We start from the raw sequence: 21,337 nt of genomic DNA on the forward strand, positions 1-21,337 counted from the left end.
AAATAAAGGTAAAGGTGTTTGAATGGACAGTTTTGACTCAAGAATCCAAAACTGAGTGATAAAATGAAAATATCTTTGAGGGCTGCTGGTTCTCAGTGTCAGGCAGGGTCTGGAACACCCTTCTGGAGTGAGTAACGGATGTAGAAAATCCACTCACACAAAATGAAACTTCCTTTTCAGGGAGATGCAGTAATTGTATCAAAACTGGGAGGGTTTTTTTTTTTTACTTTCAGGAAGGAAACTCCTGGGTTATTACACTGAAAAAAAAAAAAAATGGGCACTGTGTTCTGTGACTTAGTAATTCTTTCATTATAGACATTTTTAATTGATTTTTTTTTACTGCTTTGATCAGTTCTAAACACTGGAAGCTGCACAGGGATGCAAAGGAGATTTTTTTTTTCCTTTCCAAAAGCTTTTCCTCCCCTCCCTGAGCCTTTGGAAGTTGTGGGAGTTGGCTCCTGGTCCTCTGACAAAGCCTCCCTGAGCAGCCCCATCTTGTTAATAGTGGGATTGGTGGGAGTTTTGTCATGATTAAACTGCAGATAATCATCATTACAGCCCTTGTGGCAGCCTGCTGATGAGACTTTATGATTATTGCTCTCCTTAATGAGCAGGTCTGCCTTAACTCTGCGGAAAAACCAAAGAGGGGGGAAAACATCAAGTTAAAAAAAGGAGAACTGTCCCTTTGGGAAACGTGCCCAGAGTCTCCAAAGTTGGATTCCCACAGGAGGTTCACTCCTGTCTCTGCTCCTGAGATCTGGAGTTAATTGGGTGCCATAAACCCGCTTGGATTTTTTCCTCTTTCTTCCCATCCTCCTTCCCCTCAGACCACTCTGGTTTTGGGGTGGGTTTGAAACCCTCTCATTTTTTGGGGGCTGAATTTGGAATCCCCTCTGGTTTTGAGATGATTTTTTTTTTCTCTGCTTTCCATCTTCAGCCAACAGAACCCCCAGATCCCATCCAGCATTGAAGTTGTGTGTCCAGGGAGCAGCAATAAATCCAGTGGCTGACTGACCATTTCCAAAAGGAATGTTTGGAATAAAAATGTTGTAGCTCTTGAAATGAACCTGTATCCCCTGGCAGAGCATCCTTTCCCTGCAGACAGGTGGATTTAACTCTCCAGTGTCCTCTGGAAGTGCCTGCTGTGCATAAAAAAAGCTGGAATTTTCTTTGGAGACACAGCATTTCCTCCTTGCAGCCATTTCAGCCACTCTGTTTGTTCATATTTATTGCAGAGCAAATCCCTGTGTCCATCTCTGTGCTCATGAAAGGGTTCCTCAGTCCTCCAAATCTCATAGAAATTTGGGAGCAGGGGAGTTGCAGGAAGGCATTTGGTGGTTCCTGCTCTTGGGAAAGGCTCAGCCCAGTGGATGGGGCTGCTCTGTTTGCCAGAGCCAGGCTCTGCTCCAGCCAAACAAACTCTGCTCCACAGTGGGCTGAGTAAACTCCATACCAATTCACAATACTTTAATTATTTCTCCAAGGATTTGAGCCTCCTTTTAATTTTCTTCCTGAAAGGCATTGCCTAAATTGCCTCTGTGCCCAGCTTTCCTTCCTGGTGGAAAACTACTGCACCTTGAGCTGGCCAAACATCCTGCCTTGATGCTCCTGAGCCTCTGGTTTGTCCCAGGATTTTTTGGGGTGTGCAGGGACCTGGAGCTCCTTTCCCAACCTCACCTTTCCCAAAGTTTGTGTTCTGGTGCTGAGAATGACCAAAGGATCAGACTTTTATCTGTTCTTTGGGAGTTTAAAGCTTTATTAAAAAAAAAAATCATCACTTAATGCTGTATTAGGAAGCAAAGGTTCCTTTGGAGCGCTGGAAAGTTTTACTTGGAGTTACCAAACTGAAACAATTAAAAAGTTTTGCTGGGTTTGAACAACCTGGAATAGTGGCAGCATCCCTGCCTGTGGCTGAGGGTGGAACTGGATGAGGTTTAAGATCCCTTCCAACCCAAACTATTCAATTATTCAATTAAAAAAAAACCAGTGTGAATCTGTCAAAAATCACCATGTGCTGCAGCTATCACTGAGACTGGAGAGCCTCCAACTCCATCCCTTATCCTGAATTTTTGGGATGGATGTTTGGGGTGTTATGGGGTTCATACTCTAATTCTCCCTCCATCTCTTTCCCCTAATTCCTCCCTGAAGGAGCTCTGGTGTTGCCTCACCCATGCACAGCTCAATTCCAGCTCCCAAATTAAACTCTGCAGCAGAGACCCAACAAACACACTGCATTTTATTCAGGAGGAGCTTTTTAACCTGGATTAGCTGAGATCAGAAGCTCCAGGCATGCGAGAGAGAGAGAGAAGAGAACAAGCTGCACGGCTGGCTCAGCTCTCGTGCCTGTGGGGTGACATCTTGATGACAGTGGAGTTTTAATTGCTCTCTGCTTTGCTGATACAGCCTATTGTCCATTTAGGGCCTGCCTTTCTGCTCTACAGGGCAGGACAAAGCATTTCCATTAGGCTACAGTTTGGTTTTTTTAATTTAATCGTGTGTGTTACTCTCTAAACTTTGCACAAAGGTGGAGTTTTTCTGCATTTCAGGTGGGACAGCACTGAGGTGCTCAGTGTGTAGTGAGGTCAAAGCCTGCTGGTGATGCTTCCTGGTAAAATTGGTGATTTTGTGAGGATGGTGAAATTGTGGAACTCTGAGGAGCTGGGAATGGTGAAATTCTGTAACTCTGAGGAGCTGGGAATGGTGAAATTCTGTAATTTTCGAGCTGGGAATGGTGAAATTCTGTAACTTTAGAGCTGGGAATGGAGAATGAAATTTTGTTACTTTAAGGAGCTTGGAATGGTGAATGAAATTTTCTAAGTTTAAGTTGATTTTTTTTATTATTTTTTTTTAGCTGACACTTTTACTTTATTTAGTTTATTTAGAAAATAAACTCCTTTATTTTCTATCTTATAGAAGCACACTGGATTTTTTTTTAACTCTGGAAAATTAAACCACCGAGGAAGCAACATTTGTGCTGTAACAGCCCACTTTAAATGATGCAATTATAACCAAAGAAGCCAGTTGTGCCTTTTGCAGTTTAGCAATTAAAAAACTTTCAAATGTACAGCGTAGCATTTTTGGCTGACATAAAAGCTTTTGAGCATTTTATTGCTGCTTGTACTTCTGGGCAGGATTTGGAGGTGCTTTAATATTATGGTGATAATGTGTCCATTAATGTCTATTAGGCAAATGATAAATGATAATAAATACAAACTACACTTCAGAGTAATTGGTGAGAGTCCAGCCTTTAAACCTTCATCAAAAGCACCTTTTTAATAATTATTTGTGTTAAAAGCTTGAACGTTCATTTATGCCCAAAATAAATTCTTTTAGATGTTGGGAAGAGGAAAATTAGGGTGGTCTGTGACAGCATTTTATCATCAGGGTGATAAATGAGATTATCTTGGAGAGGAGGAGCGAGCAGAGGTGTCAGTGGGATAATTTGGGGATTGCTGCCTGAGGAACTCCTGGCACACCCTGCTCTCCTCCCTGGGGTTTGCAGGATCCCACCAGCATCCCTGGAAAAGATGTGGATGAATCCTAAATCCTCCTCCCTGTGGCTCACCTGGGCAGCTGGCACCTCTCTTGAGTGGAAATCCTCAAACAGGGATGGATTTACACGGGATTTCCAAGGCTCTTTCCGTGAGAACGTTGGATTTGAGCAGCAAAACTGTAATTTTCTAGTCAGCAGCAGACTCCATCCCATCCGTGCTCGACTTCAAACAGGATCCTTGGGAGGCCTCAAATTGCAGATGGAAATTGTGTTTGCAGGGTGTTTTAATTCCATAAGTAATAGGTGGGATGTGAAAAAAAAAAAAAAAAAAAAAAAAAGGAATATTCAGGAGGCTTTTTTGGCTGCTGGAGTTTCTGGGAGGAGGTAAATACAAGCCTTGGGATGGTGGAATGTCCTGGGAGCAGCAGCCTCAGTGATTCTCTCCTGGGCCAGCTCGGGTTAATTGGCTGCCAATTCACACAAACCTCACTCCAGAGCTGTGGGTCTATTCCAGGCTATTCCTTCCCCTTGGGATTTGTGTTTCTTGCTGCTAAATGAACTCAGGGACTCTGGAGGTGTCTCCTGGGAGTCTGTCACAACCAGGGGTGGATCTGCTCTGCCTTTGGACTCTGGTTTGCTTTGCAAGCCCTTTGGGGGGGAGATATTTAAAACAAAAATATAAATGTGAAATGTGTGTAGCTCTGCAGGAGCTTTTCCCAGGTATCCAGGTGTGTTTAAATTGAGGATTCTCCTGGATTGGAGGGACTCTGGAGGTGTTTCCTGAGAGTCTGTCACAGCCAGGGGTGGATCTGCTCTGCCTTTGGACTCTGGTTTGCTTTGCAAGCCCTTTTAGGGGGCTGGTATTTAAAACAAAAATATAAATGTAAAATGTGTGTAGCTCTGCAGGGGCTTTTCCCAGGTATCCAGGTGTGTTTAAATTGAGGATTCTCCTGGATTGGAGGGACTCTGGAGGTGTCTCCTGGGAGTCTGTCACAGCCAGAGGTGGATCTGCTCTGCCTTTGGACTCTGGTTTGCTTTGCAAGCCCTTTGGTGGCTGGTATTTAAAACAAAAATATAAATGTGAAATGTGTGTAGCTCTGCAGGAGCTTTTCCCAGGTATCCAGGTGTGTTTAAACTCAAGATCCTTCTGGATTTGGGACCTTTTTATGCCCCCCTTGGCCCAGTTGTGCTGGGAAGCCAGAGGAAGCAGGGGAGGGAGCCTTGCCTATATTTGGACCTTGCTGTGTGGGCTAAAGAAACATAAACCAGTCATAAGCAAAGAATTAAAGAGGAACTTGGAGTTTGGGGCATTGCAGAGTCTGAAATTTGTGCTTTTTCAGCGATTTCTGGTTGTTCCTATTTTTGGCAGCTGCTTCCTGAGGTGCAGCAGCTTTACCTGAGCACTGGTTTTACCTGGAATTGCACATGAAATGGGTTGGAAACATCCCATTAATGCCAACTTTGGTTAGCAGGATTTTATAGTTTCTCTGTATATTTGTTGGAATTCTTGCTGCTAATTTTAACTGTTTTTAAGAAGCTTTAAATTCTGAAAATAATCCCCTTTTTCCAGCAGAAATGAGGGTGAGTTTTCAGTTGCACTCCGGGCGTTGGTGACTGTGAACATCCAACAAAACAGACAAACACAACGATACTAACTTTAGGCAAATATTTTCCACGGGGCACAGCCTGCAGTATAAATTCCAGTAAATACATGACAAAACTTCCCAAAAATTGATGTCTCCTTTAATTATCTGTATTTCCCTGAAGAAAACAGAGAGGCTTCCAGCTGGCTCCTTGACCTGAGGATTTCCAGTGTCCTTTCTGATCCTGGTTAGGAACATCCCATCCAGCTTTTCCACTAAAGGTGTTTAAAACCTTCTGCCAGCTTCAATCAGCCCTGATAAAACACTTTATTAGTTTTGCATTCAATTCTTCCGTATTTTATTGACTTTTTTTTTGTCCTTCCTGCTCTTTCCTCAGCTTCCACGTGCTGGATCTGGAATATTTAAGTGTCAGGAGCTGTTTGTGTGTTGCCACCACCTCTGTGTGAGCTTTTAGAGTCTCTTTTTAGGATTTCTTGATCTCCTTTAGCCTGGGGAAACTAAAGGATGAGCATAATACTGTGATAATAAAAGCCAAATATCCTGTGGGAGCTTTGGGGATGAGTTTTGGGGTTTTTCTGGTTTAATCTCATGACTTTTGAAATAATCTTATGGTGTGTTGGAGGACTGACAAAAAAAAACACTTGAGGCTGTGGGGTTTTATTCATTTTGCCATCTCAGAGCAGAGCTTGAGGAGTTTTATTTCTCCATCATTCCCAGGAGCTGTGCAAAGCAGGGAACTGGGCATGGACGTGTGGAAGTTCCTTTTCCAGATGGCAAAGAGATGAAAATTTATGGAGTAGGTGCCAGGATGTGTCCAAGGCTCTTTCTGAGGGTCTGTTTTCCAGTCAAGTCTGAAGGAGAGGCTGAAGCTGGTAATTCCAGTTCGGGTAGATCTCAGAGGTTACAGCTGTGGGTTTGGATATTCCTTTAGGATTTATTCCTGCAGACCTTTGGGGCTCTGCTCTGGCCTAGCAGCTCCTTTGCTTTTCCAGAGGAAGTTTTTGCTCCTTGTGGGGACCTGGCAACCTCTGGAGCTGCAGGAATGCTCTGCCAACCTTCCAGCTTGGTCAGGAAGCTTTCAGCTGGAACTATGGCAGGGGGCAGGAATGGAATTCCTGCGTCCTGAGGTGTGTTTGAAGGGGCTTTGCTGCCTCTGGAAACTGCAGGTTCTCTGTGTGGTGTTTCCCAACAGATCTCAGGAATTGTGCTCCTTCCCCTGTGTTTTCTGGTCCCATACATCCCAGGATTTGTGCTCCTTCCCCTGTATTCCCTGGCCCCACAGATCCCAGGATTTGTGCTCCTACCCCTGTATTCCCTGCTCCCACAGATCCCAGGATTTGTGCTCCTTCCCCTGTGTATTCCCTGGCCCCACAGATCCCAGGATTTGTGCTCCTTCTCCTCTCTGGCCCCATAGATCCCAGGATTTGTGCTTCTCCTGTGTTCTCTGGCCCCATAGATACGAGGAATTGTGCTCCTTCCCTCTGTGTGTTCCTTGGCCCCACAGATCCCAGGATTTGTGCTCCTTCTCCTGTGTGTTCCCACAGATCCCAGGATTTGTGCTCCTTCCCTGTGTGTTCCCTGGCCCCACAGATCCCAGGATTTGTGCTCCTTCCTCTGTGTTCCCTGGTCCTACAGATCCCAGGATTTGTGCTCCTTCCCCTGTATATTCCCTGGCCCCACAAATCCCAGGATTTGTGCTCCTTCTCCTCTCTGGCCCCACAGATCCCAGGATTTGTGCTTCTCCTGTGTTCTCTGGCCCCATAGATAGGAGGATTTGTGCTCCTTCCCCTGTGTATTCCATGGCCCCACAGATCCCAGGATTTGTGCTCCTTCCCTCTGGACCTCTCCAGCACTGTCACCCTCATGGATGAGCTGCAGGGATGAAATTCTGGTACCTGGCAGGTGGCTGCTGCAAAGTACCTGAAACTGTCCTTTTCCTCCTTAGATTTTTATCTTTAATCAGCTTCCAGCAGCTGTTTTTAAACCCAGAGAGTCTCCTGGAGGGATAAAACCGGAAATCATTGGAAGGGGAATGAGGTTGTGTCCCTTTGCTTGGACAAATCTGCCTTGTTTTCCTCTTGTTTGAGCACAAAGATTGAGGTTTCATCAGCATCTCTGATTTATTGCAAAATCCAGAGGCTGAGGAGGTGACTTGGATTAATTGGAAAGGCTGAGGGAAAAGACCTCGTTCCCACTCAGAATGGAGGGAATGGCATTTCTAGGAATTGTAATGCAGGAAGTTCAGTCATGGCATCACTAGGGAAGAGGAATTAAGTGATTCTTCAGAAAATTACATGAGGATTTTGGAAAGGGGCAGCAAGAACTCCTAATAATCACGATTGTCCATCCAAGAAAGTTAATCCGAATTAAAATATAAATGGAAATGTAGTTTTAATTTGGTTTCACATCATTCATCTGTTTTATTCTGAATGAAGGTGTCCATGTAGGGATTTAATTTCATCTAATAAAGGTGCTTAGTGTGACATTCTTAATAAGTTTAAGGTGTGCGGTGTGTTCTCCTCTTCCATGAACATCCTGAACGAGCTGTAGCCAAGGAATCAGGGGGGTGATGCCTGTGGAGGTTCAGGGATGCTGAGATGTCCAAAGTCTTCCCCTTCCTGCCTCAAAAATGAACTGGGGTGGTGCAGTGTCCATCCAAATCCAGGTATTTCCTGGAATCCCTTCTGGAGCTTGGCAGGGAATTCCAACACTGATATTCCTGCACAGGGATCACAGAAGAGACTCTGAATTTTGGGAGATGCATCTCAGTTTTCCATTTAACTTACATAAAGCTGCTGTTACCCACTTAACTTCAAACCAGTTTATTTGTAGATTGTGGGATTTATAAGTTCTGTAATTAAACCATGTCTGATTTGTGCATCAGGATTTTTATTCCACTTCCATCCTCCTTTACCCCCTTTTTATTCCCCTTAAACAACTTTCCAAACCAAAGAGCAGAACTTCCCAAATCTGTGATTTTTGCTGTACAAGAACCACACGGGGCCGATTTGGTTTGGTTATTTTTTATTTTTTTTTTCTTTCTTAAATCCAGATTTTTTTCATGTTTCAAATGCTTGTTTGCTCAAGTATGTTCCTATGAATTTCTGGACACGAGGAACAAAAAGCTGGCCAGGCTGTCCATGAACAGCGTGCTGTGGAATGCAGTGTCGTGGCACTCGAGGAATTCAGTGATCTCTGTACCAAGAGCAAGATGCTGTTTATTGCTTCTTTCTAAAGGTTGTTCTGGGTCTATAAAATTCCTTATCCCAGTTACTCTCAGGGAGTGCTGTGAGCTCCCAGCGTGTTCCTGCTTTCCTCAGCGTCATAAAAATGTCCTGTGATGATCCTGGGTGTGATGCAGATCTGGGGAATCCTGTTGGATGGACTCAAAAAAAGCCTCAGACTCTTGTCTTAGGTTGGATTTATCCATCCAATTTTTTTTAGATTTTTTTCTGGGCTAAAAGGTTTTTTTTTTTTTAGTTTGGTGGTGAATTTATCCTTTTTTTTTTTTTTTTCAGTTTAGTTTGGTGGTGAATTTATCCTTTTTTTTTTTTTTAGTTTGGTGGTGAATTTTTCCTTTTTTTTTTTTTTTTAGTTTGGTGGTGAATTTATCCTTTTTTTTTTTTTTTTTTTCAGTTTAGTTTGGTGGTGAATTTATCCTTTTTTTTTTTTTTAGTTTGGTGGTGAATTTTTCCTTTTTTTTTTTTTTTTTTAGTTTGGTGGTGAATTTATCCTTTTTTTTTTTTTTTTTTGTCGATGTCGTGGCTGAGATTCTTCAGTGCTGAGTTGGAAAAGTTTTATGAGGGGATGGTTAACTTTATGAATTTCAAGCTGTTTAACTCTCTTGCTGCTGAAATTTAATTATCTGTTTCTTTAATCCATTGGAAATTGGGTGACACAAACAGCACTCATGTTTTGGGCTCATTCTCTGCTGGTTTTCCCATAGAAATGTGTCTCCCATTCACATTTTCACTAATAAATGATACTTTCAACCTGTTTATAAATTCTTCTGTCCCTTTGGAAAGCTTCACAACGGGGTCCCACAGAGCACAATTCCTGTCTTGGGCTGTTTTGTGTGATTTAATAAATAAAACATCCACAGCCCCAAATTCTGCTGGAATTGGAGAAATCCAAACTCAGCATGGCTTGGGTCAGGTTTATTATTATTTTTTTTTTTTTTCAGGTTAAAAACCTCAGGTAAAACTTGAAATTGAAAAACCTTTGGAATCTCTATAATGACAGCGATGCAAAAAGGCTGAAATTGAGCAGTTTTAGAGTCAAAGAAATATAATTTTTTAAATGTAAGGCACTGAGCCTGGAGGATTGTTGAAACAGGCAACGTAACAACAGGATTTTGCAACGGAGCTGCAGTTTGCTTTTCCAAAGGATTGCCAGCTTTCTCTTGGAAAAAATTCACTTTTTTTTTTTCAAGAACTGGAATAAGTTTTCCCTTCAAGTGTCCATTTTATTAACTCAAAACTTACATAAGCACCAAAGCTGAGCTTTTCTGTGCCCAAAAATGTGGTGGAGGAGTCGGGAGGAACCAAATTGTCACCTCTGAGCTGCTCCTCCCCTGAGCTAAGGGTGACCTGAGTTTATCCCTTTTCCACTGTTTCAGGAATTTTTTTGTTTTCTTCCTTGAAATACACATTTCCCTGACCTTTCCCCTTGGAAAAAAAAATAAAGGAAGTAAAAAAATCCAGGTGAAAAATCAAGCTTGGCAGCAAAACATTAAAGTTTACAATTTCTCTGAAGTTAATTTTTGTTTTTTCCACTTGTTTTTGTAGGATGCTGTGACATCAAAACCAGTCATCCAGTTTCAAGGAAGCCAAGGGGTAAGTTTGTCCATGAAAAAAATTCTTTACATTTAATGGGATTGAGGAATTTGGGCTGTTCCAAGCTCAGGGAATGATGCTGTGATTGCTGAAAGTGAGAGATGGAGGTTCAGGTGTGGTGTTCGCTCATGGATTCTCTCCTTTTCTTTATTCCCTAACCTTGCTAAATCCATGGGAAATTCAGATTTATGAGCTCTTGGGTAGAGCAGAGAAAAATAAAAGATACAGAGAAAAATAAAAGATACAGAAATCCACAAAACCCTCACCTGTACCCCAAAAAAAAAACCACACTAAAAACTCACTACAAGACCTTTTTTGGATCCCAATTCCTTCCACCAACAAAGCTTGGAGGGCTGCTCTGATAGTCTGATAGCTCTGGAAGTTTATTTATTATAACTACAGTTCTGTGAGTAGCAGAAGTTATTTTAGATTTAGGAGTTTTACTTCCCCAACTTCTGTTCCGATGACAGAACTCCGGGATATTTTTAGCCCCTCAAACCATTCTGTCATGCCAGTTGCTGACAACGTTGAGATTTACGTGGTGGTGTTTCTGGTAAAGCAATGCAGCCCTTCAGTGAACTTGAAAAATGTCATTTAGGTACCTTGTATTTCTAAAAAAAACCTGCATTTAACTTTATCTCTGCATAAAGAACGCGAATTTAATTTTTTTAATTTTTTATTTTTAATTTTTTTTTTAAGGATCTGAATTCAGCTGTAACTTCTGATTATTTCTTTTGTGCTTGGATTGAGCAGACTTTAAACCCAGCACATTGTCCTTGCCCCACATCCTACTTTGTGATATTATTCTCACTAACAGCACATAGAAAATGCAGCAGGAAAGACATGATTGTTATTGTAAGTTAAGAAGAAAAATACAAACCTTCTTGTCCTGGGGAATAAAGAAAGGAGCAATTTCCAGGTTTTTTTAAATTTGTTTAGACTTAAACTTCCCCGAAAGCTCAGCATGAAAGTTGAGATCAAAATCTGCCCCTGAGGTTGGGCACCATCAAAAATGAGGATGAAAACTGAAGGTTGGGGGATTTGTCTTTATTTGATGAGCTTTGCTTGTGGAATAAAAAGCTAAAAACACTGGGAATGCTTTCCTTTCCCTTTGGAAGCAGGATCCACACCTGACTTTTCCTGTAAAGCTTTGGAAATGCCTCCTCTGAATATTTTTCCTTGAAGGAAATATAACAAAATATAACAAAACCAGTTTAAAATGCTCCTCTGCCCTGAGCTTTTACTCATGGTGAGTTCCACATGGATCTGGTACGGACGAGGATTAACAAAAAAAAAAAAAATAATAATTTCTGGGGATAACGAGGAATATTTTCAAGTGTTCCAGCTGCTTCTAGAAATTTAAAATAAAAAAAAAAAAAAAAGAAGTTAATTCTATTTATAGAAGAGTTAATTCTGTTTGAGCCCCCAAACTCTGCTGTTGGTGGAAGAGCTGCAGTGTCACTCCATGGGGAAGGAAAGAAAAGCCAGGAGAGCTGGGCTGGGCTTGGATGGGAGGATGTGGCAGCCAGAACTGACCTCTGCCTGCTCCTCCTCAATCCTTAATTAATGGCACTGACGAGGAAAGGCCAAAGGTAGAGCTTTGAAGAGAAGCTGCAGCTCCATGGGAGAGCACAGAGAGAGCTCTTTGTCCCTTCATTATTATTTTTCCCTGGGTATGACAAGGAGCTGGCAGCTGGGGGAACCATCTGCTTTTAAGGGTAGGGACTGTGCACGTCAGGATTCTCCTGCTTTTTAAGGAGCTCAGGCTTGAAATGCTTTCCAGGGATCCTCCATCACTTGGGCTGAGGAGATAATTCCAGGAATTTACCAGGCTCTCACCATTCAGATGATGGCAGTAAAACACATAATTGTTTTTATTTATTTTTTTTTTTTTAAATTTTTTTTATTATTATTTTTTAAATAATTTCTTTCGCTCTTCCTCAATTCCCCATTTTGCTGCTTTCCTATTTTGCTTCCCAAAAAAATGCAGCTGTGGAGAATCCCATCAGTTTTTTGGGGTGGGAATTTTGTGCACAGCACAAGTGTCAGGGTGATTTAAAGCAGTGAGGTTTTAATAGTGGGGATTTTCTGTGCAAGAATCTCTTTCTCAAGAGTGAAAAGCTTCACTTGATGATTTAGGGAGGCAGGACATAAAATAAGAATTTAAACAAAGTGCTGCTTCTTGAATTTATTTCTCTAGAAGCCTTGAAATTAAATTACTGTGCCCATGTGTTTTTACCTCTCCCAGTGTTACTCTAAAAGCTCCAAAAGATACTTTCAGTTTCTAATACACAGAAAAAAAGAAACTTCCATGTTTGAGACACTAATTAACCAGGGAAGGGAATTGTTGGGAATAAAACCCAGGGTCAGCAAGGAGGAAGTCAGTGGTTATAACCCAAAATAAAACAGCTGTTCCAGTGACAGGGGACAGAACTTCTCCTGGATCCTGATCTGGATCCAATCTTACAGGAGCTGAGAAAAACTTCTGGGATTTTTGCCTTGGGATGTGTTTCTCTGTAGTGATGCTGCTCTTGTTAGTGGCTTTTATTCTGTGTAATAATCAGAATTTCAGTTGTAATAACCAAGTTATTTTTACCAAAGCATTCCTCTAAAGTGGGACTATTCCTTAGGAGCAACACCTGGCTCTCAGTTTTTCCTTGTGGATTTTCTTGGGTAGTTTTTAAAGTTTTTATAAGTTTTATAAGTTTTTATGGAGTTTTGAGCATTGTGCTCATTTCAGCATGCACATAAATTAGAATTTAAGAGCTGGACTACCCCAGCATCACAAATTGTGTGCAAAACCGTGCTAGAAATACTGAAAATGCTTCTATTTTGGTAAAAAGAGATGCAGAATCAGAGCTTAGCCTGGCTGAAATTTGCAGGTGCTTGTGGGGCAGTGAGAGCAAAGACAGAATTGAACTGAGAGGGGGGGAAAAAAAAACACCCTTCAGGTGCCAAACCCACCTGTGTTGTGCAGCATTTTTAAAATGACTGTTGGGAGCAAAACCCCTCTTTGCTTTGTGATGGGAAAATACATCATTTCCCCCGTTTCTTGGGATGAAGTTTTGGTATTAACAGAGGGGGAGGTGAAATCTCTGTTCAGAGCGAGCTGTCCACAGATGAATGTTACTTGAAAGAAGAAAACAGAAGTCACATCTGTACCCGAGCTATTTTTAAGTGTCTCTGGTTACTGGTGCAATACCCAGCACCAAAATTAGGGCTCCCTCAAAGCAAGTCACCACGCTGATTTTTTTGGTGGCTTGAGAAACCTTCTGTTTTTCAGCTAAAAATAATTCCTAGATAACGGCCGGCCTGCACATGAGACACTTTTCAGTACTAAAGTGACTCTGCCTCATTTTACAGCCCCAGAAAACGCTGCAAAAACCCCATGAAAATCCAAAATCGGGGCTTTTGGAGCAGCTGTTTTTTTCCAGTGGTAAAGCAGGATGGAGGAGAGAATTCTTGGAGTGTGTGGAGGTGTGAATTGGTGACATCCTGCAGCTTTTTATTTTCCAGGCTCAGGTGCAGATTGAAGTGGGACAACCCTGTTGGGTTTTCCTTTTTTTCCCATTCCCACCAAATTTCCAGCTGCAAAATTCCCCCTCCCATCCCTCCCAACCTGCTGCTTACATAACTCTGCTTTTGTGCCTGTTCTGGTAAAGCAGAAGGGAATTTTTCTTTCCCCTCTTTGCCTGGGTGGGGGCAGAGGATGCCAGGAAAGATTAAAAGGGCTCCAAGGGCTGCAACACACATTTGGCGAGGGAGATAATGGGGCTGCTCAGGGAGGGGTCCAGCAGCACCCAAAAAAAAAATCTGCTCAATATTTTCAGGCCTAGATCCTGGGGATAACTTTGTCCTCTATAAAGGAGGGCTCAAGTTTGAGTTTCTGGGCTCATTTTTTGGAAGAAGGGAGCTCTGTTTGAGGGCAGGGAAATGCCACACTTGGCTCAAGAGCTCCTCGAAGCCTCTATGAGAACATCCCAGTGGATGTTCTCAAAAAAATCTGCTCAATATTTTCAGACTTAGATCCTGGGGATAACTTTGTCCTCCTGTATAAAGTCTGGGTTTCTGGACTCGTTTTTTGGAAGAAGGGAGCTCTGTTTGAGGGCAGGGAAATGCCACACTCGGCTCAAGAGCTCCTCGAAGCCTCTGAGAACATCCCTGTGGTTGAGCAGAGGGACACAGATCCCTGGGTTTTCCAGGCTGCTGGAGACGTCTGAGGTCTGAAGGAAACCACCCAAAAACCCCCTCCCTTGTCCCAGCACAGTCATGTGTGGATGCCACGGGCTGGCTCTGCTGGGAGTGTTGTATTTGCCGCGTAGATGTGGCAATCTGGGTAAATATAAATCCGTGTGGTAAAAGCCTGGCCTAAAATAAGCTGGAGCTGGTGTTCCTTCTGTCTCAGCTTCTGGGAGCCATCTTAATTATCAAATATTGATGTGATAGTAGAGCTCAGATGCTGACATTTACGTTGCAGAGGGGAGACAGTTTGTCTTTTGAAAAATGAATGGCTGCAAAGGGAGGGGTGAAAAAAAGCAATGCAGGATGGCTGTGGAGTTGTCTGTGGAGCACACTTAATGCTTGATTAAATATTTAATTTAGCAGCAGCGTCACACTCTACTGTGAGCCATGAAATCTCGTTATGGAATTATAATTTCTTAAAAAAGAATAAGCATGCTACCTAGTGACCTGGCCTGTGCTATGTTTAGTGCTGGATCAGTAATTCTAAAGAGAAACGAGCCTCGAGTGTTTTACATTGAACATAAACAGTGGGAGCGAGTCTGTTTTGAGCCTGAATCAATAGAATTTGGGTCAAATTCCTAGAACAAGGTGGTTGTGGGCTCTGTTTGAGGCAGCTCTGTTGTCTCATATCCATCTTCTCTTTCCAAACTCTGTTATTTTTTCCTTCCCCCTGCACACAGCATGGGGATAACTCGAATTCTTCCCTGTGCAGTAACCCAAGGTGCTTTCCTTGTTGCAAAATGCCTCAGAGCATCCTGACTGTGTGAGAATTGAGCTCTCCTCAGCCTGGGTTTACCTGAGTGACCAATATTCCCCCTCTTCCTCCTCCTCTCCCGGGCAGCACATCGCCATCCCAAGGCCCGACCGACCGGCGGAGGTGCGGACCTTCACCTTTTATCTCTCCAACATTGGCAAGGACAGCCCTCAGGGGAGCTTTGACTGCATCCAGCAGTATGTATCCAGGTGAGTGGGGCATCCAAGGAAAAGCCCATCCCTTTTTTTTAATATATATATATATATTTATTTTTTTTTACCCTCTCTTCTGGAGCATCTTTTCCTTAACAAAGCTTTAATGCACGTTCTTCCATTTTAGAGTCTTCCTGATCTGTTTTGATGTGGAGTTTTTTTGGTTTGGTTTTTTTTTTTTTTTGGAGAAGCATCTGGTTCCCTCTCAGCTCCTCTGTGTGTGTCCCCCCACTATTATTCAGCTAACACACCCCCCACCCTGAGCTGTCCCCCAGTGCCAGCCTGGTGTCCCTTTGCAGTGTCAGGAGTACCTTTTCCATTGCATTTCTCTTACAGCAATGGCAATATCCATTTGGATTGCCTGGGAAGCATACAGGATAAAATCACCGTGTGTGCTACTGATGATTCCTACCAGAAGGCGAGGCAGAGCATGGCACAGGCAGAGGAGGAGACTCGCAGCCGGAGCGCCATAGTCATTAAACCTGGGGGGAGATATGTAGGTAAGCAGCCACTCAGTTTGGGGGCTCTGCACTCCATTTGGGACTCAGCAGGCTCTGGAGGCAAATCTTGACGTTTGTTGGCTTGATTGTGGCAGTTTGGAAAGTTCCTGGTAGTTCCTCGTGGGTGATTTAATGGGCTGCTCTCCTCGTGTTGTGTTGTCTTCATTTCCATCATCACCCCAAAGGGAACTGTGGCTGCCCCCAGCCCTGGAGGTGTCTAAGATCAGCTTGGAACAACCCAAAGGTGTCCCTGCCTGTGGCATTGGGTGATTTTAAAGTCCCACCCAGCCTAAAGCACTGTGGGTTGTCCATGTGCAGTGACATGGTGTTAGGTCTGTCACGTGGCAGTGCTGAGCCCTCCCCGTGTCCCTGCTCTTGGCCAGCTCAGCTAAAAGTGCCACCAGCGTGTCACAGCTGTGCCCCCACGGGACCACAGCAGGGAGGACACAGGCAGCAGTGCCCTCTGGTAATAAACACACTCACTCAAGCAGCCTGGGACAGCCCTTCTCACTGTGACAGCAGCAGGAAACCTGTAGCAGAGGAAATAAAACCATGGCAAATAACCCAGGGGGAGCCTGCAGAGACTCAGGGCCTTGCTTAACCTCAGCTCACAAACTTTGGGTACAGACAGTAACCAGAATGCAAAGTTTCACTATTTTTTTTTTTGTTGTTGTTATTATTTTCTCTGAGGCAGCTGCTTTTCCTGCAGCCCATGTGATCTGCAGCCAGTCTCTTCTCAGAGGATCCGTGATGAGAAGGGTTGAGTTGCAAAATGTAGAACTGACCCTGACTCATTGTCGCAGCAGCCAAGTGCTCAAAGCTGAGAAAGGAGATAGTAATCAGGAAGGAAATGCATTGATTTCCTGTAAGCCAAAAGATTATTTTGTTTAGCTCCTCTTTGAGACCATTACAGTAAGTGCCTGAAGTTAAAGCTTCTGAGGGAGAAGATTCTCAAAGCAATTTGCTTCCTGGAAAGATGGAAGCAAAACTTTTTTTTTTTTTTTTTTTTTTTTTTTTTTTTTTTTTTTAAAATTCAAAATACTCCTTGGCTTAAAACCTTTTACTGCCCTGAAATGGAGAGACAGAACTGTGTGTGAAAGCAGCAGGGGCAGAGAGTGTGTGCTCACAGAGCTCCTAGATAAGATGTCAGTGTTTGAAGGAGGGGAGAGCTCTGGTCCAAGAAGGAAGGGCTTGGAAGGACAGTCCTCTCCTCGTGTGGGATCTGCAGGTCCTGGTGTGCCAGCAGCATCAGCTGATTCCTGCAGCCTGGGCTGGAGGGGACAGGGCTGCCTCTCACATTTCCAGGAGAACACAGAGCTCAGCACTCGAGCGCCAGCGGAGAGTCTGTTCCAGGCCAGCTCAGACGTGGAAAAAAATTCATACGAAATGTTGAAATTGGAGAGCAGCAGAACTTTACAAGATGTGAGCTGACACTTGAATAAATAGATATGTAAATAGAGAGCTGCAGGTAAAGCTGCAGGGGATGTGTGCTTGTAGCCACACTAAATATGTGTGCATACATCCATAGAGGTGCACGTGTATAAATATTTGAGAATCTTTTGTGTCCTGGCTTAACTTAGTTTTTTTTTTTTATTCTTTTCCTATCACTGCACATTTTGGCTTCAGCCTTTTAAAGTGGAAACCTCCCAACGTGATGTTTTTACTGTTCATGACCTGGCAAGAGTTAAGGCAGTTCTAGAAAGCTGACGAATCTTCTCTTGTCCCATTTCTGGAAACAAAATCCAGTTGACCTCTGGATTGTGGGACTTTTAACATGCAAATTGGTGTCGTTCTCCCCCCTCTCACCTCCCCTCAGCCCTGCCGAGGATGGGTCGTGCTTCCTCTCCCAGCACTGTGGTGTATAATAAAAAAAAGCCAGGAAATGGGGCCTGGGTTACGCAATGTTCAGCTCAGTAAAACAAACAGTGCAGACAATCCCCAGTATCTTCAGATGACTCAGTTTGAAAACGTTGCTTCCTAGCAATGGAGCAGTGCCCTGCTGGAATAAACCTCCCCCAAACACTTGCAGTAAATGCTGGATGTTGTTTGTCCTAGGGAAGGTCACTTTCTCCCCAGCCCGAGTGATTATTGATTGGATCTCCAGGTTTTTTAGACCTTGGAACCCACACGTTTTGTTTTCAGCTTTGCTTGGTTTTTGCCTTGAGTAGCAGGAACCTGCTCCTGTGTTTGAAACAGTCCCAGCCCTTTGATTTGGGCTCCACTAAGAGATGATCTGAGGGTTTTCAGTAGGAACAGGGGGAAAAATGAGTTGTTGGATTGTGCTGTCAGCAACCAAGAACCACAGTGGGGATGGAGCTGAGATGCACTTCTGAGCCAGCTTTATGTTGTCACTTATCTGCAAAGGCAGTGGAGAAGGGGTTATTCCATCAGCACAGGCAGCACCCTGATGAATAGGCTGATGGCCCAGTGTCAGCCCCATTCATGGGGCCGTGTTTGGAGGGGGAAGGGAGGTGGACCCAGCCCCATAAAGTTCCTATTGTTCTAAAAGCAGAAACATCTGCTGGAGGAGCTTTTTTGCTGAGCTCAGCAGCGGGGAGCCTCTCGTTGACCAGTTCTGGTCTTTCCACTCTGTATTTCCCACTCTTCTACATAATAATGCAGAATTTTCTTTCTCATAGGGAAGGCAAAAAAAAAAAAAAAAAATAGTTCGATTAACCGTGGGGGATACGTGCACTTGGGATAAACGAAAAGCTGGCAAACAAAGGGGGCTTTATGTAAGCTGGTGGCCAATAATACTCAGGTTTCCAGAGCTTGGTGTTGCTGTTTACTTGTTACAAGCTTGTCATGAACCATAAACCTCACGGGGATGCTCGTTCCGGCGGCGGCGTCGGGACCGAGGGGGTCGCGCTTGGTGGATGTTTGTCCTTCCCTGTCACCTCGTGCCTCCTTCCCTCAGGGGGCTGTGATGAGCTCCAGATTTGGTGCTGACAGCCCACACCGGCCTTTTTTGCAGAGGCGACTGCTGCACTTCACTATTCTCATCTCATTTTAGGCAAAAAGGTTCAGGTGCGTAAACCTGCACCAGGAGCTTCCGATGCTGTTCCCTCCAGGAAGCGCCCAACGCCAGTCAACCTTGCCAGTGCAATAAAGAGAGGCAATAGTGCGATTTCCCAGAGACCCTTCAAAGATAGGGTTGTGCACTTACTGGCACTAAAGCCTTATAAGAAACCTGAACTTATTCTCAGATTGCAGAAGGATGGACTTTCTCAGCAGGACAAGGATTTGCTGGATAACCTTCTGCAACAGGTTTGTACTCTTGATGGAAGGCAACGATTTAGGTAAAGGGAAAAAAAAAAAATAAAATTAAAAAAAGTCTTCTCAGCTCCCCCCACCCTCCTCCTCCCATGGCAGTGGAAAGTGTTATCTCCAGGCTGCAGCTGAATGTGACTCTAAAGGCTGTGGGGGACACAGTTCTCAGCTCCCAGTGCTGGTGCAGAGATAGCAGGAGCCTCCCGTGGCTACGCCTCGGGTTAGAGGGGTGCAACCAATGCTGGATGGTTTTGGCTCAGCAGATCAGTCCCTTTCAGAGGGACACTTCTGCTTGGTCATGGGGAGGATTCTCTTTAACAGAGGTTCACCAAATTATTTCATTATAACCTCTAAATCTCTTATTTTATTCTCATGGCCGTAAAGGAGCAACGCTCTGTAATTGGTACAAGTTTTGTATATGAAGGAAAAGATGTCCCCAGGTTTTTTTTTTGGATTCCTCAGAGCCTTCCCTGCTTGGAAGTGCCACTGGTCAGGTGTGAAGATCATGCAGCTCCTTGCCAAGCACATTATTTGTGTGTCAAGTGTGAAAGCTCTCTCCAAGCTGAATCAGTTCCTAACACTTTGAGTCACATTAAAGGTGCCATTTTAGGCCTCGCAGTAAACACCTTCATTGCTTTATTAAACACATCATGGCTATTCATTTAAATGCTGCAGCTGCCTTCTTCTGGATTGGAATATATTCTGGAAAAAAAAACACCTCCTTTTTTATTTTATTTTTTCTATTTTTACTCCTTTCCACAAAGAGTGAGACAGGAGTTCACTTCGCCCAAGGGCACGCAGGGCAGATCGTATTAAAAACAAGACTCACAGCTGGCACAACTCGTTCCTTCCTTAGATTTTTTTTAATCCCAGAGCCTTTAATTTCCCAGCAGCTTTTCAGAACACTTTTTTGCAATTCCATCACTGAGGTTTTCAGTGTAGAAAACTGTTGCTGATGATGACTTTTGATGATGGATGCTCTTGCCCCGAGCCCTGGCGCGTGTGGCTCTGGCCACGGGGCCGGCCCCGCTCGGGCTGAACGCTGATTTGGCTGTAAAAACCTGGTGCTGCTCGTAAAGTTAATCCCTCTCAGCCCTCCCAGGGCTCCCATCCACAGGCAGACATACAGATAAGCTAAAAATTACAGGCTGTGTTAAAGCTACACGGCTAAATCTGTCTAGGTGTGGGTTTCATTGTGCTCTTGCATCTCTCTCTCTTCTCTCTCCTCTCTCTCTCTCACAGGACTCTGTGTTCCTGGCGGCCTTTTTGCCTCATTTTGCAAGGTTTCTATTTTTGGGAGGGTTTGGGGTGGAGCTTGCAGAGTCCCACACGAGCAAAACAAGGAGGTGGCGAGCTCTCAGCCTCTGTGCAGAGAAAAATTCCAAGTTGTTCTTCCCGGGCCTCCAGGAAGAGCAGGCAGGAAACAGAGAAATTCTGGGAGAGTTTTGAGGGGGTTTTTTTGGTCAAGGAGAGAACCTGGATTGGTTTTTGTCTCCTGGGTGTGTTTACAGGGATACCTCGATGTAAAACACAGCTCAAATTCTTGTTGTATTTTGGCTCAGGATTTTGGAAAGCTGACAGGACTTGAAAGGAAAAACAAAGTGTTTGTCATGTAAAGTGATAACTGGGCTTTCTATTTTTCGCTTATCAGGAGAGTTTGCCATGTTGGTTGTGCAGCCTTTTGCTCTGAAATTCCTGGATTTTTAATATTAGGTTGTAGCCTCCCTAAAGCAAAAAAGCAGAGGAATCAGCAGCATCTTCAGTTCATTCAAGACTTCCCACTCCTTTGCTTGTTTTTGATTTTCCTGCTGTGTGGATAATAGAAAATCCCTGAGCACAGCCACGTCCTGAATGGAGAACAGTAATCCCTAAACAGATGCACAAGGATCTCCACGCACCGAATAAAAGCATTTTCCACTTTCAAGGGGTAGCAATCCCCGAGCTGAGGGGCTCCAGCAGGGAATTTGGGCTGCAGCTGCTGGCTTTGCCTGCCTGTGGGCAGAGCATTTGGCACCTGGGCCTCCTTATCCCTCTTCAAAAACACATTGAAGGCTTTATTTCCATTGGAAACTTGCAGTGCTCTGCACAAGCTGAGGTTACCCAGAGGAGCTGCCCCATCCCTGGGGGTGTCCAAGGCCAGGTTGGAGCAATTTGGGATAGTGGAAGGTGTCCCTACCTTTGGAATTTGATGGAACCAAACCATTCCCTGACACTCTGGATCACCCAGGAGAGAGTTTCACTCTCTGTGGGCTCTTTGCTTTGTGCCAACTCGGGGTTTTCTGGCGTTTACCAACAGCAAGAAGTTAAATTTTCAGCCAGGCTGTGGAAAGGCTGATCCGAGTGGGATAACTCTTGCCCAAGTTGTTTTCCATTCTAATTCAGCTCTGCCCATTCCAGCAGCCTTTTCTCTCCGTGCAAGGCACCACT

The 21,337-nt window shown here is 43.9% G+C and overlaps 1 protein-coding gene across 2 annotated transcripts in view; it reads left to right on the plus strand.

The window, feature by feature from the left end:
* The window catches only part of ELL (elongation factor for RNA polymerase II), a gene marked incomplete at its 5' end in the record, with an annotated part of 55,675 nt that overhangs the window by 16,050 nt on the left and 18,288 nt on the right, over positions 1 to 21,337 (plus strand). For both annotated transcript variants that reach the window (XM_083880005.1, XM_083880006.1), the window contains 4 exons: positions 9,885 to 9,932; positions 15,016 to 15,137; positions 15,477 to 15,640; positions 18,654 to 18,907. In XM_083880005.1, coding sequence (XP_083736131.1) covers positions 9,885 to 9,932; positions 15,016 to 15,137; positions 15,477 to 15,640; positions 18,654 to 18,907 — 588 coding nt within the window. The remainder of the gene's footprint in view (positions 1 to 9,884; positions 9,933 to 15,015; positions 15,138 to 15,476; positions 15,641 to 18,653; positions 18,908 to 21,337) is intronic.

Source organism: Zosterops lateralis (genome assembly GCF_965231275.1).
Source record: "Zosterops lateralis genome assembly, chromosome: 29".
In the NCBI taxonomy this organism is placed as follows: domain Eukaryota; kingdom Metazoa; phylum Chordata; class Aves; order Passeriformes; family Zosteropidae; genus Zosterops; species Zosterops lateralis.